The following is a 10866-nucleotide window of genomic DNA, read 5'->3' on the forward strand; positions in this document are numbered from 1 at the left end:
CTACATGTTGTTTCCACTGCAGGTACACAACTGACCAATTATGTGTTAACGGTGTATAGGTAGTTAAATGAGATGACTCAGGCATTTTAGCCATTGAGTGATACATTTCTTTTGAGTGGACACCACAGGTGTCATATGTAGCAGCTAGTCTCTGCGGTTGTGGTAGAAGTGAAGATTTACATCACAGATTTTTTTCTAGACAGGTTTTCTGTCAATTTATACTTTAAACCAATGTTGATGTTTTCTGCTGTTTACTCCTCAGATGTTCTTGTTCACTGTGCTCGTGTGAAGCCCATCCTTGATTTGGTGCATAAGATCATAAGCATAGACTGGACTGTCTCAGACTGTCTGCTGCCACTCACCTCACGCATCTATATGCTGCTTCAGAGGTAATTTTACCTCACAGACATCATGTACATGTATTTAAGTTTTCATTATTTCTACAAACATTGATTTGCTGTGAGACGACTTGTTGTGTGATCAGCATGTTTACTTTATATCAGGTTAACGTCTGTCATCGACCCTCCAGTAGAAGTTATTGCCTCCTGTGTGAACTGCCTCGCCGTTCTGGCCGCAAGGATGCCTGGAAAAGTGGGTATCATGTTCGAATACAGGGTTGTTTAGATAATTAATACAATTAAACCTTCTTCTTATTTGACACAACAGCTGAAAACAAACTGAGCAGAGTGGAAGTAATTGTAAAGAACCATCTTTACCATTTGTTATGTATTCTCAGGTGTGGTCCAGTCTGCACCACACAGGTTTTCTTCCATTTGCATCTAACCCTCTGACCAGCATGGCTCAGTGTCTGAGGTAGGCCTTATTGCCTTAGTTTGTCTGGCAACAAACAGCTCTATTTCTTAAAAGCAATGATCTAAAAGGTTTGGTTTTTTTTACCCCCAGTGCTGAAGGGATGAAGGCAGGTAATTACGGCAACCTGTTGGTCCAGAGCGAACAGCCGAAGGGGGAGTACGCTGTGACCATTGCCTTTCTTCGTCTCATTACAACCCTGATCAAGGTTTGACACTTTTTTAATTAATATAATACTTGTAAGTGTGTTTAACCTTCAAGATAAAGATGTTTATTTGTTATTTTCCATGTGTACATTTGATGTTCTAATGCTGCGAGTTTGTCTCTCTGCCCTTCCTCATCCTTCAGGGTCAACTTGGCAGTACTCAAAACAAAGGTCTGATCCCATGTGTTCTGCTGGTGCTAAAGGAGATGCTGCCTACGTACCACAAGTGGCGTTATAACACGTATGGAGTTAGAGAGAGGATAGGTAGAGAGATTGTCTTTACAAATAGACATTTTATCCTGATATGAAAATAGGAATTTAGGATTAAAGAAGTTATTTTATTGCTATGTTCTATGTTGCTGCAGGTTGTCTCATTTTTGAACTGATCCATGCCATCCTGAATCTCAGCCCTGACGGTGAAGATCAGACCAGGTAAGGAAAACTGTTGGGCTTCATTTGTCTCAGTAAGACATTCGTATGGTGGCAAATCTGATCTGTTCAACATGTAGTGCAATTGAGCAAGAATGTTAATATTGTCAATGTGGATCTGTTCAACATGCAGTGCAATTGAGCAAGAATGTTAATATTTTTAAAGTTTCAATCCAATTTAAAAAGAAATTAATAAATAAAATCGGTTTCTAAAATGTGAAAAATACATTACGTTTTGTCTTGATATAATGTTCAAACTTTTCTTTCTTTTTCCTGCGTCTATGCAGCTCTCCCACTCTGCAGTCTCTCTGCATCTACAGCCTGGCCAACACTGAGGCAGGGCAGGCAGTGGTCAACATCATGGGAGTTGGAGTGGACACCATAGATATGGTCCTGGCTGCACAGCCCAGCAGGTACACATTAGTGGAAACTCAGATCGTAGTCTTATTATATTCCTGCCTGATACTGTAATTTATTTCCAGTATAGTTGTAGTTGATTTTTTTTTTTTACTTCTGTCCAGCTGTAGTTCTGAGGATCCAGGTCAGATTCTAATCCAGACTGTCAAGCTGGCCTTCTCCGTCACAAACAATGTCATCCGTCTGAAGCCACCCTCTGACCTTGTTTCACCTCTGGAGCAGGCACTGACACAGCACAGTGGTCATGGCACAAACCTTATAATTGTTCTGGCCAAGTATATTTACCACAAACATGACCCAGCTCTGCCTCGCCTCGCCATCCAGCTGCTTAAAAGACTCGCCACAGTAAGAAATCCACATGGTTCACAATTACACAACAAGAAGTACTTTAATCCAATTTAATCACATAAGTAATTAGATTTGGATTTTGACTTTCACCTGTGTCTTGTCTTGCACAAAATAACATGTTAAAACCTTACATTTTTCTCACCTTAGGCAGCTCCCATGTCGGTCTATGCCTGCCTGGGCAGTGACGCGGCAGCCATCAGGGACGCTTTTCTCACTCGGCTGCAGAGCAAAACAGAAGACATGAGAATCAAAGTCATGATTCTTGAGTTTCTTACTGTTGCAGTAGAAACCCAGCCTGGTCTGATCGAGCTATTCCTCAACCTGGAAGTCAAAGACGGGAACGAAGGCTCAAAGGTGTGAACCACAGAGATGTAATTCTGTAATTATAAGTTAGTAGTCACTGTCTCATCTCATTCTAATGAATGTTAAATGTTTTCTTTTTACTCAGGAGTTTCTTCTTGGTGAGTGGAGCTGTTTACATGTGGTTTTGGACCTAATTGACTCCAAACAGCAGGGAAAGTACTGGTGTCCTCCACTCCTCCACCGTGCTGCTCTGGCCTTTTTGCTGGCCCTCTGGCAGGATCGCAGAGATAGCGCCATCTCTGTGTTACGTGCAAAGTAAACTCTTTTTTTTTTTTTTTTTTACAAAATTCTGTTTATTTTATCGATAAATCTTTACAGTGAAACAATGTGAAAACTGGCAAATACAAGACTGCTTATATTTTACACAGAGAACGATTTTGGGAGAACTTGACAACGCCTTTGTTTGGAACTCTCACTCCGCCTTCAGACACCACAGAGGTATTACAGTTGTTTTTATCTCGCATTCTTAAAGACAACAATTGTGTACTAAAATTCTTTTTTTCCCCAGCCTTGTGTTCTGGAGACCTGTGCTTTTGTCATGGAAATCATTGGTCTAGAAATCTACTATGTTGTCAGGTAATTTTCTTTTTTTTATCCTATTCTTCTGCAGCCCAAGTCTTTGGTCATTCCTGTTTATTTTTTAAAATGCGTTTTGTTATTGCAGTGGTTCTTTAGCGCAGTCCCTGAAGGATGGGCTGCAGAAGTTCTCCAATGCTCGACGTTATGAGTACTGGTCCCAGTATGTGAAGTCTCTGGTGTGCCACGTGGCAGAGATGGACGAAGAGAGTATGTGTCAGTTCAAAGAGACACAGATGTTGATCTCTGCCTGGAGGATGTTGCTGATTCTTTCCACCAGTCACGTATGTCCACAGTGTTGACTGTTATTCTTCTAGTGTTTTAGATCTTTATTTAATTGTAATTATAGGCCCTAGGGCAGTGGTTCCCAAAGTTTTTCTGCAGCGCCCCCTTTTTGTTAATACTACTCAATCATTTTTGATAACCATCTGACGGCATAACCTCCTCATTGTGCATAGCCTGAAGGAGAAGCATTCTCGGATGTATAAAAATCATAACTGGAACATTTCACCACTGAGGCCAAAATATTGAAAGTGAAATTAATTTTGCTCACTGACTCCCTCTGCCCCACACTGACCTAAAGTGTTTCTTTAGGTCATTCTAGTCTAATGTTACATAAAACTGCTGTTTTACTGATGACTGTTTACTTCCAGGAAATATTCAGAGTAACAATTTTATCTTGGATTCTATAAATATTAGTGATGATAAAATAATATAAAACTATTTTATATAAAATGAAGAAAAAAAACTAAAGGTGGAACTCTTTGCAGTGCATCACTCTGCAGTGATCTTATTCCTATTTCCTTCTTTAGTCTGATGTGATGCAGCTCAAAGATGATGCCACCAAGCTGAAGCTTTTCATGGATGTGTTGGAGGGAACTAAAGCAGCTGTATGTTCAAATACCATCAAGTGTATTATTTCTTAATTATTGTTTCACTTTTTTGGAATTCCTTCTCACATCAATATCTTACTTGTGTGTCCTAAGCTGATGACACCTATGTCTATGACTTGTCTCCGCCTTGGATCCATGATAACCACGTTACTGCTCATCCTGCTCAAACAGTGGAGATGGTGAGTGTGATTATCACAACAGTCAGTCATTGGAGGAATTTATTCTAATTTAATTTAGTGTCTGTGTGTCTCCCTTTGTCTGCAGTGTGTTGGCCACAGCTCCTGACATCCTGTCTCCTCTCTCCCTTATCCTGGAGAGTGTCCTCAAAGCTGACCAAGAATTGATGGAGAGAACAAAGGCCAAAATCTTTTCTGCACTCATTTCTGTGTTGCAGATTCAGGGACTGAATGGTATGGACTGTTGGAATCACTCTTTGTCAGACTGTTTCAGACTGTCTCTAAAAGAGGTTTTTTTCTTCTGGATGTCTTTTTTAAACACCCAGGTGGAGATATTTCCCATCTGCCTCAGCTGTTGCTGTCTGTGTGTGAAACGGTCAAGGACGAGTCTCTGATGTTGATTGACAACATGCGCTACGTAAGTCAAACAGAAGACAGAGCAGAGGACGAGGACTGCATGGAGACGGACTCTCCTCGTGGAGCACATAAGGACCAGAGAGATGGAGTGAGAGAGAAAGAATTGTTGTGGTTATTTTCTATGGCTGCTGTTTGACCGTTTTTTGACTGTTGTATTTTTCGCCCATGTCTCCCAGGTGTGTGTGCTTGCTCTGCACTTAGCCAAGGAGCTGTGTCGCACAGACGAAGACGGAGAACACTGGTACTCAGTGATGAGGAAGGTTCCGGTTCTTCCTTCGGTGCTCAGTGCTGTGGAGCTCAGCCTGCGCTCCAAACACAACCTCTATTTCACTGAGGCTGCACTTCACCTGCTGCTCACACTGGCCCGAACTCCACAGGTAAAAAAAAAAAGCTCCATATTCTGAGTCAGTAAGTCCTTATAGAGGAGTACCGTTCAGAAGTGCCGAGTGATGCCTTAGGTCTTATTTTGTTATCTCCCATCTTAAGTTAACATTCCAAAAAAGTATATTTTTTCATAATTTTATCCATAAAAATTGACATAGCTACTTATTTTAAAGGTGCATTTTCAGATTTTCTTTTGTATAGTAAGTGACTTATGACCCCTGAAAAAAGGGACAAAGCCGAAAGAAGAAGTTATAATCATAAAAAAAAGCACACTGATACATATTTGGAGGCAAAAAAAGTACATTTATTTTTTGGAAAATGTTTAGAAAATTAAATCCCAGTTGTTACATTGTGTGATTTTCTGTGCAGGGAGCTGCAGCTGTTGCAGGAGCAGGAGTGATCCAAACTATCTGCCTCCCTCTGCTCAGTGTCTATGAAGTTTCTTCCAGTGAATCGTCACAGGTGATTAAACTGCATTCACGTTTCACTGGTTTGTCAACGACCACATCCCTGTGTGATGTGCACCATCATGACGCGGTTCTCTCTCTCTCAGAGCTTTTCTCGTAAGTCCCAGGACTCGGCCTGCTGGCCCGGGGTTTACCGACTCTGCATGTCGCTGATGGAAAGTCTGCTCAAGACCCTGCGCTACAACTTCATCAATGAGGCTCTGGACTTTGTTGGAGTCCATCAAGAACGCATCCTGCAGGTATAGGGCTCCTGGAGACGCATTTCAGTTTCAGACACATCTCATCTCCGAAACTAGTTCTACTCAATTATAAGTCAAAAGTCATGATTTTTTTTTTTTTTTTTTCAAACATCAATTCATTGTATTTGGAAACGTCACATCTGGTAAAGTTTCCTGTTGAAGTTTCTCTCGAAATAACTTAGAGAAAAATATTCAAATTTTGCCAATAAAAAGGTAAACAAAAATAAAATCATCAATGTAGTAAACTTCAAGAAGCTCTTAAAAAACAAATACATGACTACGATAAAAATAAAATCATATAAACATATAATATACTGTACATTACAACAAATGTAATTCAAGTTAAATAGATATAAATAGTAGATATACTTGTTATTACATCTCATACGAAGACCAAAATAGGATCAAGATGAACTATATTAATTACAATATTGTGATATTGTGTTTGAAATATAATTTTTTTTTTTATTTCTTACCCGTACTCATGAGTCATTGTCGTAGCTTCAGTTCTTGAACAGTAACTGGAGCTGTTTTTTTCTCTGCTCAGTGTCTGAACGCAGTGCGAACCGTGCAGAGCCTGACGTGTTTAGACGAGGCCGACCACACGGTGGGCTTCCTGCTGCAGCTCTCCAGCTTCGTTAAGGAGTGGCAGTTTCACCTCCCAAAGCTGCTCCATGACGTACAGGTGAGTACAGCAGAGCGAAGCTCCACAAACAGACGACATCAGTGACTGACTTTGACTCTGTGTTCATTCGGTTTCTGATTCTTTTTCTACCTCTTCTGTGCAGGTCAACCTGTGTTACCTTTGTCAGGCCTGCACCTATCTGCTCCACAGCAAGAAGATGCTCAATCACTACCTCCAGGTCAGACACCAGCGTTAACAGATGTTCTCTGTCAGCAGTTTAACCTAATGATGTGTGATTATTTACATATGAATAACAACTTAACATTTTTTTCTTTCAGGCTAAAAACGGTGAAGCTCTGCCCCCTGCTCCTCTTCCCAAGGCTCAGCGACCTCCACAGACTCCATCCAAGGAGGCGGCGGGTGCAGGAGAAAGAGAGGAGACCGAGCAGAAGGCTCTGCTGGCCGTTCAGTGCAGCCTGCTGAAGATCCTCAGCAAAACCCTGGCCACGCTGCAGCACTTCACCCCAGACTGCTGTCAGATTCTCCTGGACCAGGTCAGACTCTTACCTCCAGGTTGATGACCACATCTGAGAGACAAGTGAATAAACAAAAAGTTAAGTCTGAGCTGTGCTTGTTTCAGTGCATGGACCTGGCAGAGTACAGAACCCTGTTTGTCCTCAGCTTCACTACTCCGGCCTTCGACCCTGACGTGGCGCCTTCCTTTGGAACTCTGCTGGCCACCATCAACGTGGCCCTCAGCATGTTGACAGAGGTGAGTTGACATCCGTCCAGCACTGTGTTCATCCAGCCTCAAATGACCTCACAGCCCCACACGTCCAAACTGTTGTGTGTTTACAGATAGAGAAGAAAAAGGAGCCAGTTTCTGTGAGCATTGTGTCTCTGGCTTCCACTGAGGAGATCCAGGCTCTGAAGTGAGTGAACTGACGTCTTCTCCTCCGACTCCTGCCAGGTCCAATAACATGTTATCGCTGAGTTTGTCATTATTAATGGATTCCTTCACGTTTCCAGGTCGTTGCTGATGTTCACCATGGAGAACTGTTTCTACGTCCTCATCTCTCAGGCAGTCCGTTGTCTCAAAGACCCCTCAATCATGCACCGGGACAAACAGAGACTGAAACAGGAGCTGAGCTCTGAACTGGTGAGATGTTCCTGTTCTAATGGTCACGTTTACTTAAGAAATGTCCAGGTGTATGACCCAAAAAACAACTTTGACAACCATGAGTATGCACGCGTGTGCTACTGTACTGCGTGGATTGTATAGACTTTATAATTGTAAAACACACAAGTAAAAATACAAATTAGGGTCAGAAAAAAAAGTAGAATTTTAATCTCATTGTTTGTAGAATTGTGTTTTTTTAACCTATGTTTTTTTTCTTCTTCTTCTTCTTTCAGAGCACTCTTCTGTCCAGCCTGTCCCGTCACTTCCGTAGAGGCTCACCATCCTCTCCAGCCAGTGGCCTCCTGCCCTCCACCCAGTCCAAACCTCCAACTCCAGGCTCCAAAGCCAGTCCTGAAGGTCAGGAGCCGTTCATCCAGCTGGTGCAGGCGTTTGTCAGACTTGTACAGAGATAGATGTCCATCTGAAGACATCAGGGCAGGTTTCCCTTAGATATAAGACCACACCATGTCCAGTAGCTTTTCTGTTGTGAAGCCCATCAGTGTCAGTTACTGCAATAATGGGTGGATTTACTACAATAACGTTATAACAAATAAGAACTTTGGTCAATGTTTATATTAGATTAAACTTTTGTTGAAACTGAATTTGACTTGAGCTAAACTAAAATGTCTAAAACCTGCCTGCAGATGGTGCTAAATGTCAGTCACTGACTGTCCATTTGTTCAAGGCCTAGTTTTATAGGTCACGCTCTTAAAGACCAGATTTGTTTCAAGTGCTTCTTCAAATATAATCTTTTTTATAAAGATAAGATGATAAAATGTAGAGTAGAAGAGCACAGACATTCAACTTTTTCTATTTCTCCTCTTTTCCACTTAATGTTGGATTAATATTGATATATTTTAAACATGCAAACATTTGAAAAGCAGCTGCCAAATTTTGTAAAAAAAAAAAGCTAATAAAGGAAACTGAGTATCAGAAATTGTTTTGATTATTTAACAGTTTTACCTGCTTGTGTACACAGTTCATAGCATGCTGGCCCTGGTCATGCTGTACATATCTGACAGACAGCCACTTTCACATTGTGGTAATAAAAATGCATTTTCATGTTTTTTTAAATCTTATAAAATAGCGTTAAAATATTTAAAAGACCACTTTTCCGAGGTGAAAAACTTTTTCAGGTACAGTACTTATTAGCATAGTATTTTACAGTATATAGTATTTTTAAAAGTTGGCCTACTAAAGAAGTATATCTATTCTGAATTTTAACCACAACAATTGTCATAACTAAGTATTTTTAGGCACATGAGTGCATTTTTTTTGTCATTTTTGAGAAACTTTTTTTGAAGACTTTATAAGAAACTCATTTGCATAGTATTTTACTGTAATCAAAAGTTGGAATACCAAAAAGGTATATTTCTTTCTGAATTTTAACCAGAAAAATGAACTTAGTTAGGTATTTTAATAATAATAATAATACATTTTATTTAAAAGCACCTTTCAAGTCACCCAAGGACACTGTACATAAAACAAAACAAAAAAAAACAGAACAAAAAACACATACGCCCGGAGAGCAGTGGCATCTTAAGGCTAATGAGTTTATTTTTAATCATTTTTGAGAGCACTTTCATCAAACCGTTTTAGTTTTTGACCAAACTATGACACAAAAAGTTCAAATTTTGACAAAGAATCTAACAAATATTCTCTAAATGTCCTAATTTGATGAGAAACAAGCAGGAAAAGATAACATTTAAAGAAATAATTTTACAAAAAATTTTGTCAAATTTTTTTAGTTTTTGACCAAAAATAACAAGAAAAATTCACATTTTGACAGAAAATGTATACAAAAATATTTCTAAAAATATTCGCTAAATGCCCTAATTTTATGAGAAACATGCAGGAAAAAATAACATTTTTAAAAATAATTTTTCAAAAAAGTTACATTAAAATTGTTTAGTTTTTGAATAAAAATGACAAGAAAAATTCACATTTTGACAGAAAACTTGATACAAAGATATTTCTAAAAATATTCACTAAATGCCCTAATTTTATGAGAAACATGCAAGTACAGATAACATTTTTAAAAATAATTTTTCAAATATGTTTCACCCAATTATTTTTAGTTGTTGACCAAACTGACATTAAAAAAAACTGACATTTTGACAAAAAGTTTTAAACAGAAAAATGTCTAAAAATGTTCTCTACGTGCACTAATTCTATGAGAAACATGCAGGCAAAGATACAATTTTGAAAAATAATTTTACAAAACTTTTTTGTCAAAGTTTCTTAGTTTTTGACCAAAAATGACAAGATAAATTTACATTTTGACAGAAAACTTAATACAAAAATATTTTGAAAAATGTTCTCTAATTGCCCTAATTTTATAAGAAACATGCAAGTAAAAAAAAAAACATTTTTAAAAATAATTTTTCAAAGAATTTTCATCAAAATTGTTTAGTCTTCAACTAAAAATGACAAGAAAAATTCACATTTTGACAGAAGACTTTCTAAATTCAAAAATATTTCTAAAAAAGCCCTAATTTATAAAAAACATGCAAGTAAAGATAACATTTTTAAAAATAATTTTACAATTTTTTTCCTCAATCTTTTTGTTTTTGACCAAAAATGACAAGAAAAATTCACATTTTGACAGAAAACTTTATACAAAAATATTTTTAAAAAAGTTCTCTAAATTTCCTAATTTTATGAGAAACATGCAGGCAAAGATACAATTTTGGAAAATAATTTTACAAAGGGTTTTCATCAAAGTTTCTTAGTTTTTGACCAATAATGACATGAAAAACTGACATTTTGACAAAACGTTTTAAACAGAAAAATTTGTAAAAATGTTCTCTATGTGCACTAATTTTATGAGAAACATGCAGGCAAAGATACAATTTTGGAAAATAATTTTACAAAGGGTTTTCATCAAAGTTTCTTAGTTTTTGACCAATAATGACATGAAAAACTGGCATTTTGACAAAACGTTTTAAACAGAAAAATTTGTAAAAATGTTCTCTATGTGCACTAATTTTATGAGAAACATGCAGGCAAAGATACAATTTAAAAAAATAATTTTACAAAAAATTTTTTCATCAAAGCTTCTCAGTTTTTGACCAAAAATGACATGAAAAACTGGCATTTTGACAAAACGTTTTAAACAGAAAAATTTGTAAAAATGTTCTCTATGTGCACTAATTTTATGAGAAACATGCAGGCAAAGATACAATTTAAAAAAATAATTTTACAAAAAATTTTTTCATCAAAGCTTCTTAGTTTTTGACCAAAAATGACATGAAAAACTGGGATTTTGACAAAACATTTCGACAAAAAAATTCGAAAAATGTTCTCTAAAAATGATTTTTGAAATATTCATATAAAA

The 10866-nt window shown here is 37.7% G+C and overlaps 2 protein-coding genes across 9 annotated transcripts in view; one reads left to right on the forward strand and one right to left on the reverse strand.

Annotated features, from left to right (window-relative positions):
* nup188 (nucleoporin 188) overlaps window positions 1–8466 on the forward strand; it is a 12609-nt gene extending 4143 nt beyond the window's left edge. Inside the window, exons 16-43 of the mRNA XM_025062559.1 lie at window positions 1–22; window positions 263–389; window positions 504–591; window positions 737–813; window positions 904–1018; window positions 1159–1279; window positions 1381–1447; window positions 1732–1857; window positions 1966–2206; window positions 2357–2563; window positions 2658–2827; window positions 2941–3010; window positions 3081–3148; window positions 3237–3432; window positions 3961–4038; window positions 4135–4220; window positions 4306–4451; window positions 4544–4722; window positions 4811–5011; window positions 5388–5480; window positions 5572–5724; window positions 6272–6409; window positions 6513–6587; window positions 6688–6903; window positions 6990–7121; window positions 7208–7281; window positions 7379–7508; window positions 7763–8466. The exon at window positions 1–22 is cut by the window's left edge and continues 164 nt beyond it. Coding sequence (XP_024918327.1) covers window positions 1–22; window positions 263–389; window positions 504–591; window positions 737–813; window positions 904–1018; window positions 1159–1279; window positions 1381–1447; window positions 1732–1857; window positions 1966–2206; window positions 2357–2563; window positions 2658–2827; window positions 2941–3010; window positions 3081–3148; window positions 3237–3432; window positions 3961–4038; window positions 4135–4220; window positions 4306–4451; window positions 4544–4722; window positions 4811–5011; window positions 5388–5480; window positions 5572–5724; window positions 6272–6409; window positions 6513–6587; window positions 6688–6903; window positions 6990–7121; window positions 7208–7281; window positions 7379–7508; window positions 7763–7942 — 3576 coding nt within the window. The 3' untranslated portion in view covers window positions 7943–8466. The remainder of the gene's footprint in view (window positions 23–262; window positions 390–503; window positions 592–736; window positions 814–903; window positions 1019–1158; window positions 1280–1380; window positions 1448–1731; window positions 1858–1965; window positions 2207–2356; window positions 2564–2657; window positions 2828–2940; window positions 3011–3080; window positions 3149–3236; window positions 3433–3960; window positions 4039–4134; window positions 4221–4305; window positions 4452–4543; window positions 4723–4810; window positions 5012–5387; window positions 5481–5571; window positions 5725–6271; window positions 6410–6512; window positions 6588–6687; window positions 6904–6989; window positions 7122–7207; window positions 7282–7378; window positions 7509–7762) is intronic.
* Window positions 1–10866, reverse strand: part of dab2ipb (DAB2 interacting protein b) — a 791247-nt gene that overhangs the window by 683242 nt on the left and 97139 nt on the right. The gene's annotated exons all lie outside the window — the stretch shown is intronic.

The sequence above is a fragment of the Cynoglossus semilaevis genome, chromosome 14, assembly GCF_000523025.1.
Source record: "Cynoglossus semilaevis isolate Cse_v1.0 chromosome 14, Cse_v1.0, whole genome shotgun sequence".
In the NCBI taxonomy this organism is placed as follows: domain Eukaryota; kingdom Metazoa; phylum Chordata; class Actinopteri; order Pleuronectiformes; family Cynoglossidae; genus Cynoglossus; species Cynoglossus semilaevis.